The sequence below is a fragment of the Mus musculus genome, chromosome 16, assembly GCF_000001635.26.
Source record: "Mus musculus strain C57BL/6J chromosome 16, GRCm38.p6 C57BL/6J".
NCBI lineage: Eukaryota > Metazoa > Chordata > Mammalia > Rodentia > Muridae > Mus > Mus musculus.
Window position 1 is genome coordinate 94,094,231 of NC_000082.6, and position 16,838 is coordinate 94,111,068.

The 16,838-nt window shown below is 47.5% G+C and overlaps 1 protein-coding gene across 5 annotated transcripts in view; it reads left to right on the plus strand.

Moving 5' to 3' along the window:
• The window catches only part of Sim2 (single-minded family bHLH transcription factor 2), a 41,929-nt gene that overhangs the window by 9,127 nt on the left and 15,964 nt on the right, over positions 1–16,838 (plus strand). For all 5 annotated transcript variants that reach the window (XM_006522966.4, XM_017316897.2, NM_011377.2 and 2 more), the window contains exons 2-6: positions 70–152; positions 2,937–3,026; positions 10,437–10,545; positions 12,028–12,113; positions 15,054–15,253. In XM_006522966.4, the coding sequence (XP_006523029.1) occupies positions 70–152; positions 2,937–3,026; positions 10,437–10,545; positions 12,028–12,113; positions 15,054–15,253 (568 nt within the window). The remainder of the gene's footprint in view (positions 1–69; positions 153–2,936; positions 3,027–10,436; positions 10,546–12,027; positions 12,114–15,053; positions 15,254–16,838) is intronic.

The window sequence follows — 16,838 nt, forward strand, 5'->3', positions numbered from 1 at the left end:
TGCCTGGCCTGGAGCCCTTGCGTCTATAGGTGCTGCAATTAAATTATTTGCCTTATTCTCTTGTCCCAGGTCTAGGAGACGCGTGGGGACAGCCGAGCAGGACAGGGCCTCTGGACAGCGTGGCAAAAGAGCTGGGATCCCATTTGCTGCAGGTAGAACCACGAGATAAGTGTCCTCGCCCTCAGATGTGAGAAGGGTTCCCCTGCGGCGCCTCCAGGCCTCAGAGGTGGTGGTGGGGGACGGACGGACGAGGGGACCGGGAACCGGAGCGCAGGCTTCTGGGGGTGCCTCTGGTCCAAAAAGACCAGGACCCAGGCATGAATCTTTAAAATCCAGATTGCAGTGTCATGCCAGCGCTATCCACAGCCTGTACCCCTCCAGTACCAGTGTTTAGTCAGAGACACACGGCGCCCGGAGCGGGACTAAGTCCTTGGCACTTTTGCTTCGCTCAGTGACAGACCTAGACGGGTCACTGTCGGGGAGGCAGAGCTGAATTGACGGCCGTCCGGCTTGCGAACAGAGAGCACTGGCTCTCTAGCTTTGCGGGGAGGGGGTGGGGGAGGGGAGTTGAGGTAGCCGAAGCAGAATCCGCGTCTCTCCTTGCTCCCCAACCCCACCCTACGATCGCTTCTTTTCAAAACTTTTCCACCTCGCTGCACTCCCCAGCGCTCCCAATTTTATTCTGAGAGGGAAATTGAAGACACGGAAGTTGTAAATAACATCCACGAGGTTGCAACCAGAATTGGTCCAGTTTTGTGACCCATATCAATAACTCAAATACGGGGTATTCTCAGGCATTGGGTTTCCCCAGCCTCTATCACTATGTCGACTTCACGCGCGCGCGTGCGGGTTGCGGTTGTAGCTGCGCAGCTCTGGCGCCCGAGGCCACTTTCCACATCAGCCCCTGGGGTAGCTGAGGACAGCGCCGCCTCCCTCCCATCTCAAAAGCTGGCCTCAGAATCCCGTCAACGGTGCGATTCATTCCCCGCACTCCTGTCATTTGTCTCTGCCACCAAAAAAATGCCCACTGATGGCTATTTTGCATTTCCTTCTTCTATTTTGTGTTTTAAAAAAGTTCGCGGAAAGCCCTAATGGCGACCAGCAAAGAACAACAAATCCCCCAGATCTTTGAACTGCTTTGCCACAAACCCAGGGTATAGCCTTTAAACTGCACATCCTGGGTGGGGGTGGGGTGGGGTGGGAGGGCGGCATTTGAAGCCTTAGCGAACTTCGTAGCAGACGTGTAGGGTAGTAGCCACGAGCCTGCGCACTCCACGGTCGCAGCCAGGAGCCGGCTGTTTTTTCCGTATTTCAACCCCCTTCATATAGTGACATTCATGTCAGGGACATCTAAGAACTGAGGTACCAAGGAGAAACCCGGTGGATAGTGTGAATGCCCTAGATGTCTTCGAAGTGTGTAATTCCTTAGTTGGTGACACTCCACACTTCCTTTGAGAACAGATTTTTGTTTGTTTGTTTAAGCTACTGCTGGCGACTTTCAATTTTTAATCGTAACTTTGTAAACTTCCACTCATTTCCTTAGATACAGTGAGAGATCCACTTGTTATTTCTTAAACGAACTTCGAGCCCAGCATTCAGATTAAAACGCCAGAAATTGATTTTTATTTTTCATATTTGAAATGTCACCGATTCCATTAGGAAAAAATACAACATGGCTGAGTTTAAAACGGAGAAACGTTTTTAAAAGTGATTTTTTTTAACCCATAGTGTAATGAAGGTAGTGACAGGTTAGAAGGCAAAGAATTTTGGTAGTAAACTTCGATTCAGCGGAAGGTTGAGGATATCTTTATATTTTATTTTTCCTTCACTTTTTTGACCATTCCATGCCTTTAAGGGAGTGGGTTTTTTTTTCTTTTAAGAAACTCAACAGTAATCTGGTTTCAATTACATGCTGTAAAAATAGTATTCGTAGCCAGAAATTAATTTGGGATATTTTTATGGGTGTACAATTGAATGCTGTATGAAGCTTTTAGCAACTTTATTGTCCCCCCTTTAAAGTTCCTGATCTTAAAATATGAATGAGTAAATACAGTATTAGGTTTTTCTTCTCAAAAATATTTAGTCTTTTTTTCCCCCTTGATGGTGCGGTTGTTATTCTCTTTCTTGTCTGGATCACTTTTTACAATCTCACGTTATTTCTGGAAGGTTAGCCAGCTTAGACAGAAATCAGAATTTCATTGGGTTCGTTTGCATTTTTCAGAAGTCGGTACTCTTTTCCTCTTGACTTTGGCAAAGGTCATTTGATCCCTTTCAAAGTCTAAATGCTTGACTCTGTAGACACGGTCTGGTAGAATAATCGAACATTTTGTTTTATTTCCTCGGGAATGGCAATGGTAGGAATTTATTATTCTAACGGTACTTAGGGGTAACTAGAAAACCGTGGCAAATAAAGGGTCGGTCCTAGTGGTATAAGCCACTGCCAGTTCCCACATTAAGTGGCCTGTGGAGCGGTAGGTGCTCCCCTAAGAACCATAGAATGCCAGATTCGGATTCGTTCTAAGTGCTAAATAAGGCTAAACAATAAAGCCACGGTTGCGTTCAAGCTGAGTGGGTTAGGACTTCCCAAGTGCTTTGCGTGGTCTCTGTACTGTGGATGTGAGATTGTTTTAAAAGTGCGTTGAAAGCGTTTGAGATCCTGGCTTGGGGATCAGGCTCTGAGCATTGTTACCTGCAGTCCTTATGGCCCTGGACTTTTAGTCTCTCCTGTAACAAATATGCACACATAAAGTTTTGCCTCAGGGCCCCAGGCATGCTAAGCAAACACCCTCCCCCAAGGCACTTACTCCCCCCCCCCCCCCCCCCGCCCCCAGCCCTTCTCATTTTAATGGACTCCTCCAGTCCAGAGTCTTCTGGTTGCTGGATTCACTGCGAGATGTCTAACTGCAGTCTCTCACACTGTTTCTTTCTCTTTACAGACTCTAGATGGATTTGTGTTCGTGGTGGCCTCTGATGGCAAAATCATGTATATATCTGAGACCGCTTCTGTCCATTTAGGCTTGTCCCAGGTAGGTACTGTCTAATTCCATGGACCATTGAAATATTAAATGTTAACAGTCTTGATGGCGTTGCCCAACCTGTTTTCACATGCTTTTATGAACGAGGATAATGTATAATCGTGAAGCCCCCTCCGTGGGCTTCCCTCGACTTACATTTTTACTTTCTTTTTTCCTTTGAGGTTAATGTCAGTACGTCTCAGCTGCGGTCAGCTCTGTTCCAAGATCACTTTTTACAGTCTTTTAAAAATCAGATTTCCTGATCTGTCATTTAGTAATGTCAGGTGGTACCAAAAAGAGCTTTCCTAAGGGGGACCTTTCTATCCTTGTTCACTGTCTGCCTGTGGTATCTGGCATTGCTGTGGATCAAGAGGCAAGCGCTCTTTCAACCTGGGTTTTGTGTAGCATGTGCCCTGGGGAGGTTAAAAGGGCAGGGTGGGCTCATGGGCTGTTCCCGTGGAATTCAGGGTCATTTTTCCTGAGGTCCCCCCCCCCCAGTTCGGTGGTTGCTTCAGTAAGCATTTTACATTCTGTGACAGAAAGTCATAAAATCCAGCTCACTACTGTTTGCAAGGTCCTGATTTCTTCAGAACTTTTCCAGAGTGCCATTTCTTAGAAGAAGAGCTGAGCTTAGTTTGTCTGTCCCCAGAGAGTTTGCTAGGGGGCTAAAGGCACATCTGGCCAGGGAGAGGCTGAAAGGTCACTCCTATTCACTCCACCCGTGGCTCGTGGTCACAAGGCACATTGAAAACCCTGTTCTCTGACGGATTTCAAGTGTGTTTAATGTGTCTGAGTACTGCACCCCTCACTGCCTCTTTTGCCCCACGTCCCTATGACCTTTCCCACATTCCTGCCTGTCTTGTTTTCTTTTGTGATCCACTGGGTTTAACTGGGGGTTTCTGTGTGACTGCTGGCCTGAAGCTACTCACTGGAGCCTAGCGGACTCGCCACTCACCAGGGAGTAGACAAGCAAAGGCAAGGACTGTCTGTGATCAGTAACCAATAGCAGGGCACCGGGGAGGGGTGGGGCCTCCAAGCCCCTCCCTCACCCGTGCCTGTAGTCCAGCCTGGCTATAGGTTGATGGGCCTGTTCCATGCAGATCCAGCACAAAGGCATTTTATAGCGGCAAACACAGCTACTACGAGCTCGGGATTGCAGTTGTGCATCATCCAGAAGATGAGTTCACAGACTTTATCTTCTGCCTTTTTCACGGTACTCCTGGCCCTTAGAGGAGGTGGTGGAAGTGTCCCGGTTTAGAACTGGAAAGCCAATATTAGTTCTTCTCTTGAGCTGCCATGAGTCTGTACAGTCTCAGCCACCACCCTCCCAGTGCAAAGTGATGCTTCTCCGACTGAGTCGGAGAGGAACATGTTTTTGTTTTTTCGAGACAGGGTTTCTCTATATAGCCCTGGCTGTCCTGAAACTCACTTTGTAGACCAGGCTGGCCTCGAACTCAGAAATCCTCCTGCCTCTGCCTCCCAAGTGCTGGGATTAAAGGCGTGCGCCACCACTGCCGGGCCACAGTTTTTATATAGGTAGGAACTAAATGTTTTTCTACATTATGAATGGTCAGTGTGGCCAATGGTGGAAGAAACTGGAATTAGCGATATAAATATGGAGAAACTGCTCTGAGAGACACCCTAGGACTCTGAGCTGCAAGCTTCTTCCTGTAGTTAAGCAAAAATGAGGTTTCTCACTTCCCAATTTCCCTCCCTCCCTTCCTCTCTTCCTCCACTCCCCTCCCCTTCCCCTCTTCCTCCTCCTCTCTTCTTTCTTAAAATAAGATCAGCTCTTCTGAATACAATTCACTGAGGCTTAGCTCTTGTACCTACTTGACTCATAGGATTGACACACTTGTAAGACTGGAAATACTGTTGACAACATGAGATTTACTAGTCTACAGGGCTGGGAGCAGAGCTCAGACTTAGAGCAGTAAATGCACTAATCCTCAAAACAGGAAAGAAAAAGGGAGGGGGAGGCAGAGAGGGAGGGGGGAAGAGAGGGTGTGAGAGAGAGGGTGGAGGAGAGAGAGAGAGAGAGAGAGAGAGAGAGGAGGAGGAGGAGGAGAGGGAGAGAGAGAGGAGGAGGAGAGGGAGAGAAGGAGAGGGAGGCTGCATCTATAACCACATTTCTGTGGTAATAGTTCTATGAATTTCTAGATCATCATATGCAGAAAGCCAGGGCCCAGACTGGTTTATCATAACTCTTGACTTGATCTGTGCACAAATGACCTTGATCAGGTGATTTTTCGCCTCCATTTGTGATCTGCAAAAACCACCGCAACAACATTATAAATATACCAAAACACTTCATGCACTTTTAGGTTGATCAATCAGCAACGTTTAAAGTATTAAAGTCCCTATTGTTGAATATTAAACTTAGATCTGAGCTTCCTAGCAGTCAAAACAAATCAATTTTACAGTTTTCACTGTCTAGTTAAACAGGCATTTCATGTCCCAGAACCATAGTTTAAATAATAAAGTAAGGCCTCCAACCGTCTCTCAAGGCATAGATTGAACAGCCACCTTGTAACTTATTAGCATCTGAACCCAAGCTAGAGCCTTGGGTGGGTACCTGTTGGGACTTGCAGGTTATTTGGAATGTGGTGGCTCACCCCAAGTCCTGGGGGAAGCCTAGGATACCCACTGCTTCCAGTAGATGACTTGTCCACCAGGCAGCGCCTCCTGGTCATTTTTCCTCTTTCCATGTGAGAAATAGGATGGATTGACTATGAACACTCTAATTAAGAACGACCAAAGCATGGGCTAGGTGACAGATCTGAGTCCTGCTCCTGATTAACTCTGCTGAAGAAAAGCTAGGCAACCTCACGAGCTGTGTATCACGTTTCCTTTTGATCAGGCCCAGAAATAAAACTTGGTAGCATCACTTTTGAAAGGGGAGAGGGACCACATGCTACTATGTTGCAAGAAGGCTGTAGGGGAATACCTTCTGATTCTGCATCCCCTGAAGAAAGATGGATTAAATAGAGTAAAGCTAAACCAACTGTGTAGAACAACTGGTTTCTTCCTGACTTCTAAGTGAGGCTGTGAGCCCCAGTCAGCAACGTTTAAAACACAGTAACTCTGCTGCTGCAGCCTCTGCTACTGGGGATCTCCTTGCTGGTGTCTGGGGATCCCTGGTGAGCTGTTTAAATAAGCAACAACAACATTTTTCCCCAAACCCATCTCTTCTCATGATTAACGCCCCAGAGGGGAGGGAAAGCCAGGCAGATCTGCACTGCATAAAACGAGAAGTATTGCATGGGATACCAAGCCAACTACTCTTTAAAAACATGTTTTGCCTGCTGGGCTGTAGTGAGACATACCTTTAATCCCAGCACTCAGATAGAGGCTGGAGAATCTCTAAGTTCTGGGCCAGCCTGTGCCAGGACAGCCAGGGCTACACTGAGAAACTCTGTCTTATAAAAACCAAAACAACAACAACAACAACAACAACCATGTTCTGCATCCTGGAAGTTATTTCTGTAAGTAGTAACTGTGAGGTCAATATGACAAACATTCATGTTATTAAATTTATTTACACTTGGTTCTTAAACAAGATCATTAGAGATAAAAGTGCTGGGGGTGGGGGTGTAGCTCAGTGTTAGGCATGAGGCCTTGAGTTTGATCCCTGGAACAGCAAAATACAATGAAGTAACAGTAGTAAGCTTAGTGCTTTCTGATGAGTGACAGCCAGAGTCTTTCATAGGTTCTAGTTTCATGGTGCCATTCTGTGCTCATAGAGAGTCCAGGTCACACTCAGTGATGTCATCAGTAGATGATGCTCCTGTGGAGTCCAGGTCACACTCAGTGATGTCATCAGTAGATGATGCTCCTGTGGAGTCCAGGTCACACTCAGTGATGTCATCAGCAGATGGTGCTCCCTCCTGTGGAGTCCAGGTCATACTCAGCTGTAGAGGGCCATGGGGAGCACTCTGAGCCACGATTGTGTGAACGTTCACAGCAAGGGATTGTCCCATGGGAATGGTCTATTTGAGGTAAAAATAATTCTCCATGTGTAGTAAGTCCATCTTCATTTAAAGACCACGATTACATTTTAAAAATAAATGCTGGAATAACAAATCTATTTCTCAGGGATGAATTTGTTCTTTTACTTTGCTTTCCAATTAGCAAACAAATGTGATCACTACTGTCGAATTCTGGTTTAAAAATAACAATGAGGGGAAAATAGAGCTCTGTGTACATTTTTAGTATCCATATGGTTTAAATCTAACAAAGTTATGTTCCACAATGTCTAGGTAACCAATACTCATTTTCAAAGACGTGAACACATACGTGAAATAGCTGTTTATGGGACACATAAAGAAAAATGGAATATTTGAGAAGGATGCCAGAGACTGGCTAACAAAAATAGCAGCCATGCTGTTCAGGGGCTTGAGATGGAATTCTTTCACTTGGGGAATAAAAGGCTCTGACTTATGTTTGTTTACATAGCTTGAACCCTGAATCCCAAACCATCTTAATTTAAAATGCTTCATCTGCTACACTCAGCAAAATGCCCATGCACGTTTCTCAGCAGCCAAGTGACTCTGCCTTTCCACACAGACCCTTTATCATCAAATTTATCATATCAGCTTTCTGGGCAGGAAGAAACTATTCAGCAAGGCATTAAAAAGCTCTTAGCGGGAACGCCATTCCTTTTGTGGTCAGCAGGATTTTACAGACATTAAAACAGCTCATTGAAGTGCTGTTTTAATAAGGCTGAGATATGAGACCCGGGGAGTTTTGTTAAAACAAATAGGTATCTTTAGAGTTACATATATTTTGGGGACTGGGGTAAACATAGCTGTATTTCTTTCAGCATTTAAAAGAATGGACACATATATAAATACAGGAAACACCACGTCAGCCATAATTTTGAGTTAAGATCTGCACTGTTATATATTACTCCATATTTTTTCTATGAAGACATTTCCGTTTTTTAAAGGTTATTGGGGTTCCTAGACAATCCCATTCGTTTTACGATGGGCCCCAGAGCTCAAAAGCACCAAGTCCTTCATTCACAAATCTTGGATTGCCTTGTACTCCCACCTGTGACGAGAACAGAAGCTTTGAAACCAGACAGAGCAGTTTAGTTAAAGGGCAGGCTGGGTCTTCAGCAAGGTCTCTGAAGATGCTTGTCTGCAGAGACATCACTTGAGTACTGTTTTGTTTTGTTTTTTCCCCAAACAGAACTTCAACCAAGATTAAATGCTCACTTCGTTCAGAAAAAAAAAAAAAAAAAAAAAAGCAAGGGAGAATAATTAGACAATATAACAATCCATTCCACTTCTGGTTTGTTTTTAAATAAGCTGTTGGAATTAGGGGTTAGGTAGAAGTGGACGGGGCAGGGGCAGGTGGATGGATGGGAGTGATGGACGTGTGTGTGTGTGTGTGTGTGTGTGTGTGTGTGTGTGTGAAGGGAGTTGGTGGAGGGAAGGAAGCAAAATCAGAAGGAGTTAGTGTTTTGACTGTTGGCTTGGACCTTCCCATCACTTGCACAGTGACAGCCCCCCTACCCCCGGACACCTTCAAAGAAAGGCGATGTCCCGGGTCTCAAACAGCTGGCTTCAAGGCTTATTCAAACTTTTTAGGGATTAACAAGAATGTTATTTTTAAAAAACCGATTAATTTTTATTCTCTAATTTTTAATAACATCACCTGGCCAGGGGAGATGAGTGGTGAGGCTACTTGTCCCAGACAGAACCCATATGATGGAAGGAGAGAGTCAAATCCAACAAGATGTCCTCTGACCTCCCTCCACACGTCTGTGCCTTCCCCCAGCACAGGCACAAAACACGCTCACACACAAATACACAAATAACCGAGAACCAACCGTAACTCCAATGTGGTTTTGAATCAGGCACTGTATTTTCACAGAGGCAAGTCTGCCCTGGGGATGGCTGTGAAGCCTCAGGTTTAGAGCGTGAGGGTTAAGTAGGTGGCAGGGAGGTCCCTCCTGTCCTCCTCCCCCCATTTGTGTAATATTGGAAGGAAAGATTCCAGGAATAATGAAGAAAATAGAATGGTGGATGCTGCCTGTGAGGTAAGGCTTAGAAACAAAAGGGAACGTGGCCCTCACACCCTGACAGACTGGAGAGCTGGACAGACTGGACAGCTGGACAGACTGGACAGCGAGGACAGGGAGGCAGAGTGGCCTCTCCTTTGCTTCTTGATCTTGGGGCTGAACGCTAACAAACCTATGGGTCCCGGGAACATGTCACTAGGCTGCTTCCTGAGGTGGCACAGTCAGACCCCTGGACAGCTGATCCTGTGACCCACAGTACTCAGTACCAGGTGTGTCCTCAGGACCACTCACAGCATCTGAAGCCAGGGACAGCACCAGCCACACAGCCTCTCTGTTGTCTTGGTTTACCCTCTGCCTGGGCTGAGAGGTCTTCAGATCCACCTAAGGTTCTTGCCGTCCGAGGGCACTTGGTGTGCTGAGTTTCTCCCTACTGACTGGTTCTGATGGAGTTAATACCACCATTCCTGGGGCCCCTAAGTAATACTAAGTATGCTGACTCAATTCTTTGGATTGTAATTCTAAAAATAAGACCCACCTCTACTGCATAGGAGTCTACTCCAGGGCCCTGTCCAGCATGGCTGTTGCCGAGAGCCTGAATGCTAATACCCTGTGGGGTGTTGTCTGGGATGTCTGAATGTTGAGATAGCAACCCCAGGAAGCCACTGCGGCCTTCATGTTGCCTAAGCCCCACTCCTCTTCAGGTCACAGGTCATGCAGAGGGACCCAGCCATACCCTGGGTGTGTCCACAGAGAAGCCTAGGCAGCTTGGACCAGGAAGGTCAGAGACTTATTATTCATGGCAACACCAGGAAGCTCTGGCTGTGCCTGGGGCATGGTTCAGTGCTGACACAGAAGGGCCTTTGTCTGAGTGGCACCAGAGTCTTCCTCTGTGGTTCTCAGCTGGTCAGCCTCTGAGTGGACATGGCTCTCCACGGGGTGCAGAACCACTCAAGGGCAGCTAGTGTCCAGCAGGTCATTCACCTTACTTGGCATGTAAGTGACAGTGGGACAGAGGCAGCTTTTAGTGTTTTGAGATGTTCCCTGTCTGAAGGACATTGTCCAAGCCTCTAACCATGGGTGTCCAAGCCTCTAACCTCCACCCTTCAGTTTGTCAACTGTCCTGTGTACCTTGCCCACTTAGCAACCTCTGGAAGCCCAAGCCTGTGCCCTTGGCTTTTTCAGGGGTGAGGATTAGGGACACAGTTCAGAGCTCTGCAAAGAGAAGCTCATTTCCACCTTTGCATTTGGCCAAGGTGTGAGCTGCAAGGAGAGACCAGAGTCCTGTCCCCATGTGACGTGAGTCTGTGGAGGACAGACACCTGGTCTGTCTTCTCTCCCCTTGTCCCCACTGTGGAGAGGCCTGTGACATGTCTGACCCTTCCATTCCCTGGCAGGTGGAGCTCACAGGCAACAGTATTTATGAATACATACATCCTTCTGACCACGACGAGATGACAGCCGTACTTACAGCCCACCCACCGCTCCACCATCACCTGCTCCAAGGTTCGTCCTCCACGGCACAGGAAACCAGAATGAAACAGGGTCATGCTCGTGCTCTAAGGAGAGGGTTTGCTTCGGCTTCCTAAACCTGCCGGTGTAGGTTTGGGTGAGATTAACAGCTGCTATACTTGTGCCTCAGGGCTGTTTGCTTGCGCTGGTGTGAGCAAGCCCGGGGCTTTGCGCTTACAGGCTGAGTGTTCATTCCTTGTCTCCCACCTTCTTCTGTGTTTTCAGTGGACAGTTATGGAGTCCCTACCATGTGCCACGAGCTGTTCAGCATTGGGTCACAGGCTGTTCCCCTCACATGCTCCTGGTTCAAAATTCCAGCACAGCCTGTTGTGAGCCTAGGCCCACCTGCTTCTTCTGAGGACAGAACCAGGAGCTGGGGAACATTAGATACCAGGGGGAAATTATATCCATGTAATTTTGCATTTCATTTGCACGTGACTGGAGGCTTTCTGACCGTGCTGCAATCATTAGAACCTTGGCTTTGTTGCCACAGACATTACAGATACTTAAAAAAGATGTATGCAGTGGATACTTGGAAACTTTCTGAGTGATGAGGCCCGTGACCGAATCTTAATTTAACATAGTAAATAGGCAGGTACTTATACTCATATTGCTATGTTTAAAGTCTTTGATAATTCTGTACCCACACAGCTGGTTTCTTTTTGTAATCTATTTTTTGCATGTGGAAGTATTCTGAGCAGGGACTTTAGGTTGTGTGCCATGGCACAGATTGTTTTAAAAGCCTGGGCATCACACACACACCTCCTTAAATTACAGTCATGATGAGTGCTAGGAAGACACAGTGTATTCTGGAGGCCCCAGCCTTTCAATGCTCCCTGGCAGTCCCATGAGGGATGCTGACTAGTGGGTCTCCTTGCCTGGGGCTACAGTTAATGGTGTAGCCAAAACTTCGCTGTGTGAGGGATGGAAAAGGCCAGAAGATGGCTCAGCAGGTAAAGGCTGAGCCCTGGTGAGAAAGAAGGGTGTTCCAAAGTGACAATCATCTTACCAGCTATGGTGTTCCGGAATCTACCATGTAGTTGCCAAGAGGTAAATGTGTCTTTCTCCATCTGCCAGGGACAGGGGGCTAAGTTGTGCCTGACATTTGGTATCTGCTGCCTTAAAGGATTTTAGATGTTTCTGGGCCTTTTGAAAAGCCACTTTGGCACCCATTTCCTCTGTGGCCTGTGAAAGGGTCCGTCAGGCTGACCCATTGGTTTCCAATGTTCTTGCTATGGTAGTGGTTCAGGCTGCTTTTCCTCAAAGTCTCCGAAACTGTACCAGGATGATCACGGTCTCTTACCGTTTCCTTTTAGACTTTGGTTGTTGGCAGGGCTCTCTGGGTCAGGGTCTGGGTGTGTGTGAGGAGGCATCTGGCTGCTGCTGTATCCGCCCTGGGGATTTGTGGGTGCAAGGTTGGGGGCTGTTGGGGATGCAAGCAGGACAGTTGCTATCTAACGGCACCTCTGCTTTCAGAGTACGAGATAGAGCGGTCTTTCTTTCTTCGAATGAAGTGCGTCTTGGCAAAACGAAACGCAGGCCTGACATGCAGTGGATACAAGGTACACCGGGCTCCTAGTGGAGACAGGAGAGGGTGGCAGAGGCCTTCACTGTGTGTCTTATACTCTGCTTCACACTTGAGGCAGGAGAGAGGATTGGGGAAGCCACCATGTCACCTCTGCCAGGACAGAAGTCTTGAGCTTAGGCTCAGGGTGGATTATGAGCCCAAAGACCTGGCACTATACACAGATGTTCCAGGCTGGTTGGATTTCATCATATAAGACCAGGATTGCTGTGGCTTAGCATAGATTTTCATCCCCTCACTATGAGTTCCACTTTGCACCTCACCGATCGGCTCCACTGGACCAGCTGCCCCCGTGTTTGTTGAGCACCCTGGGCAGGGTCGGAGAGCAGCAGTGAGCAGTTGCTCCACAGAGATCTAACTACCAGAATGCTCAAGTGAATCTGGTATGGAAGATGGTGTTTCACGATAACCACCGAGGCCTCCCAGGTGCCAGGCTCTGACCTCTCTGTGGTACTTACACCCATCTGGCCACCCTGGCCTTCTGAAGGGAGTGACGCTGGCCTTACTTCATCCTCAAGCATGGGAGGGAAAGGGAGGAGGGACGGCATGCCAAGCTAAGTGGCACAGCTGAGGCCTTGACCTAGGCCTGGTTGAATTTCCCTGCCAGATATGGCCACTTGCTGAGGTTAATTAGCAAGCTAAGAGAAGAGCAGCTACATGACCAGTTGGTAATATTCTGCTTCAGTGTTAGAGACAGGAGTTTCCAGCTAGGAGAGTAGGCCTGGAAGAATCTGCCAGGGATCCCTGAAGGAGTCTCTTGTGCTGTTTTTCTTGGGGGTGGAGGGATGAAGGGGAGTGGGGGGGGTGAGGAGGCTGGAGGGTTGGGGGAGGGGGCAGAGGGAGGGGGTGGAGCTGGAGGCAGCTGAGCTGGCAGCCTTTTCCACTTGCCTCCTTGGAAAAGGAGGATGGGTTTGGGGGTGCTATGAGGTCTTTGTGTTTTCAGTTCTCCTTTTGGAACACCCCTCTCTGCCCTGCATCCTCCTGCCTCTCTTTAGAGGCTTGCTTTCTCAGCTGGTGATCTCTTTCTTTGACCTTGACCCTAATCCCACTGCTGACTTTTGTGTTCCATGGTTACTTTTTGTATACCTTGAATTAAACCTAGTGCCTGGGCCTCAGTAAGCAAAAGCTCTAACCCAGCTCTCCCCCGTCTCCAGCTTTTACACCTTGATGGATACACATTATTTTTCCCGAAGTTGGGAAGCCTCCTTGAGTCAGGGTGGGAAGCCCTTAGCTCGGCCTGCACCTATCAACCTGTTCCTTAAGAGGTCTCTGTATTTTACTAGTTTCTGCCTGCCACTCGTCCAGCTGTAAACGCGTACATCATACATTGCCTGTTTGTCTTGTCCTTGCCTGTCCGGTCAGGAAGGTGGGAGAACATGCTAGACTGGAAGGCCTTCAAGATTTCTTCCAGCTCGAAACACTGTAAATTTGTGAATCCCGTAGAAAGAATTTTTGAAAAGAGAATCTGTGCGGGCTGTGGGTGTAGCTCAGCTGTAGAGAGCTTGTGCTTGGCAGGCAGAAGCCCTAGGTTTGGTCCCCAGCACTCCATTGGGTGTGGTAGTCCTAATACCTGTAACCCCAACATAAGGGGGATGGAGGCAGAAGGATAAATTCAAGGTTATACTCCACTATGTTGTGAGTTTAAGCTAGCTTAGGCTATGTGAGACCTGGCATGGGTGTTGTGTGTGTGTGTGTGTGTGTGTGTGTGTGTGTGTGTATGTGAATAGAGTCAGAGACAGAGAGACAGAGACAGAGAAGGACAGAGACAGAGAGACAGAGATAGAGAGACAGAGAGACACAGAGAGGCAGAGACAGAGAGAGATAGAGAGAAAGACAGACATAGAGAGACAGAAAGACAGAGACACAAAGGGAAACAGAGACACACAATGTGAAACAAAGAGAGAGAGAGTGATAGAGAGAGACAGAGAGACAGAGAGACAGAGAGCTAGGGTTCAGTTGGTCACTGTTGTAACAGCCATGGTCCTTGCAGGATTTCAAGTGTTTAAATGGCAACCACGGGTGGAACCCGTGTTTAACCACGGGTGGAAGGTGATTCGGATGCCTCCAGGTGCCTCATTCGCCCTGGGAACTGTGCAGTCTCTCCAATGTGGTCTTTGGCTCTCTAACTACTGCCTTATTGTTGACTTATTGTTGAATAAAACTTGAATTATAAACAAATTAAAGGTGAACACATTAGCCTGGGGAGTCAGCTCAGTTGGTAAAGTCCTTGCCAGGCAATCGTGAGGACCCAAGTCTGGAAGCCCGGCACTGGCCAGAAAATTTAAATAAAGATTTCACTTAGAGTGTTCTTAATTCCCTGGAGTGGTGAGTGTATTGGGTGATAGAAATGTCAGGTTCAATCCTGTTAGAAGTTGGAAAACATTTTAATTCCAGCAAGTGCTCTAGTGTTCCCTAGTGTTCTTGTGTTCTCTAGTCAAACTTGGCCAGGAGTCACATCCAAGTCCACCGTGTGTTAGTGAGCCTGGGGCAGCCCACCATGCATTAGTGTGTTAGTGAGCCTGGGGCAGCCCACCGTGTGCTAGTGTGTTAGTGAGCCTGGGGCACCAGCTGTGCATCTGATTTCATAAGGAACAGTTTTGTTGTTGTTGTTGGCTTATGTTTTGGTTTTTCTAGACAGGGTTTCTCTGTAGCCCTGGCTATTCTGGAACTCACTCTGTAGAACAGGTTGGTCTTGAACTCAGAGATCCACCTGCCTTTACCTCCCAAAGCTAGGATTAAAGGCGTGTGCCACTACCACCTGGATGCAATTTAGGCTTTTATAGGCATGTTGACCATACATCTCAACAGGAACTTGGGTGAAGGATGGCCTACCACTTCAAAAACAAATGAACAAACAAAGCCAAAAAAAGCTAAGGCAGAGCGGTGGTGCCCCCTGAGCCTGTGTCTTCCTTCCCAGGTCATTCACTGCAGCGGCTACCTAAAGATCAGACAGTACATGCTGGACATGTCCCTGTACGACTCCTGTTACCAGATCGTGGGGCTGGTGGCCGTGGGCCAGTCGCTACCGCCCAGCGCCATCACGGAGATCAAGCTCCACAGCAACATGTTCATGTTCAGGGCCAGCCTTGACCTGAAGCTCATATTCCTGGACTCCAGGTGAGTCTGCCTGGCCCCAGCTGTCACCATTGCTGTGACTGCCCAGAAAGCCCCGGTGCTGGAACTGGTCGCAGATGAGCAAGGAAGTTAGTCATGAGGTAAAGAATTCAGGACAGACTTAAGATGCAGGAACTTGTTTTAATGAATTGCCTAATGTTTGGATTGTAAGCTTGTGATGCACACTGACCATACGACATAAGAGGGCTCTCTCTCCCTCCCTTTCTTTTTCTCCCCTCGTCTTCCCTCTTCCTCTTCCTCTCCCTTTCTTTTTCTTTTTTTCTTCCTTCCTTTCTCTCTTTCTTTTCTTTCTTTTCTTTCTTTCTTTCTCTCTCTCTCTCTTTTTCTTCCTTCCTTTCTCTCTTTCTTTTCTTTTCTTTCTTTCTTTCTTTCTTTCTTTCTTTCTTTCTTTCTTTTGTTTTTGTTTTTTCGAGACAGGGTTTCTCTGTGTAGGCCTGGCTGTCCTGGAACTCTCTCTGTAGACCAGGCTGGCCTCGAACTCAGAAATCTGCCTGCCTCTGCCTCCCAAGTGCTGGGATTAAAGGCGTGCACCACCATGCCTGGCTCTTCCTTTTCTTTTGAGACAAGGTCTCCCATAGCCCAGGCTGACCTCAAATTCACGTCCTCCCTGAGGATGACCTAGATCCTCTGCCTCTTCCTCCGGAGCGCGAGGACAGGCGTGTGCTTCACATTTTGGTCTCCCTTTGTCTTCTCTGAAAGCTGTAACTCGAATCCTCGCTCATCTCTCCACCACACTGGTAGGACTTTGAAATAAGTGATATTCCACTCTGAACAGCATATGACGCTCCTACCTCTGTGATAGCCACCCTTAGTCAATGGTGAAAGCAGACAGCTCCCCTTCCATGTGGGGAGGCGTGACCAGAGCGTGTGGACACCTGGTCAGTGCCTAGGCTGGGGAAGGGAACGTAAATGAGCTGGAGCAACCTCTGATCTTACCCAGAGAGCTTCAGATCTCAAGTGTTAAATGGTTTTGTTTTTTGTTTGTTTTAATTGTGGTTTTTGTTGTTGTTGTTGTTGCCATGGCTGTCTTGGAACTTGCTCTGTAGACCAGGCTGGCCTAGAACTCTGATCTAGAACAGAGATCTGCCTGCCCCTGCCTCTCGAGTGCTGGGATTAAAGGCATGTGCCATTGCAACTGGCCTCAAAAAGTTTACTATTTGATAGCCAGTAGTTATATTTTCACAGGACATCTGGGATGTCTTGATTGTGGTGAGCTGCACATTCTGGAATGATCCAGTCTCCACAGATCTTTTTTTTTTTTTTTAAGATTTATTTATATATATGAGTACACAGTCGCTGTCTTCAGACACTCCAGAAGAGGGCATTAGATTCCATTACAGACTGTTGTGAGCCACCATGTGGTTGCTGGGATTTGAACCCAGGACCTCTAGGAGAGCAGTCAGTGCTCTTAACCGATGAGCCATCTCTCCAGCCCCATTTCCACAGATCTTGATACCTCACCTGGTGTTACCCTCTTCCATTGCCCTTGCGTAGAAGCTGTCAGCTCTGCCCACCACTCGCTATCCTGAAAGTCTTCAGGAAGATGAAAAGTAGCCAACAGATGTGA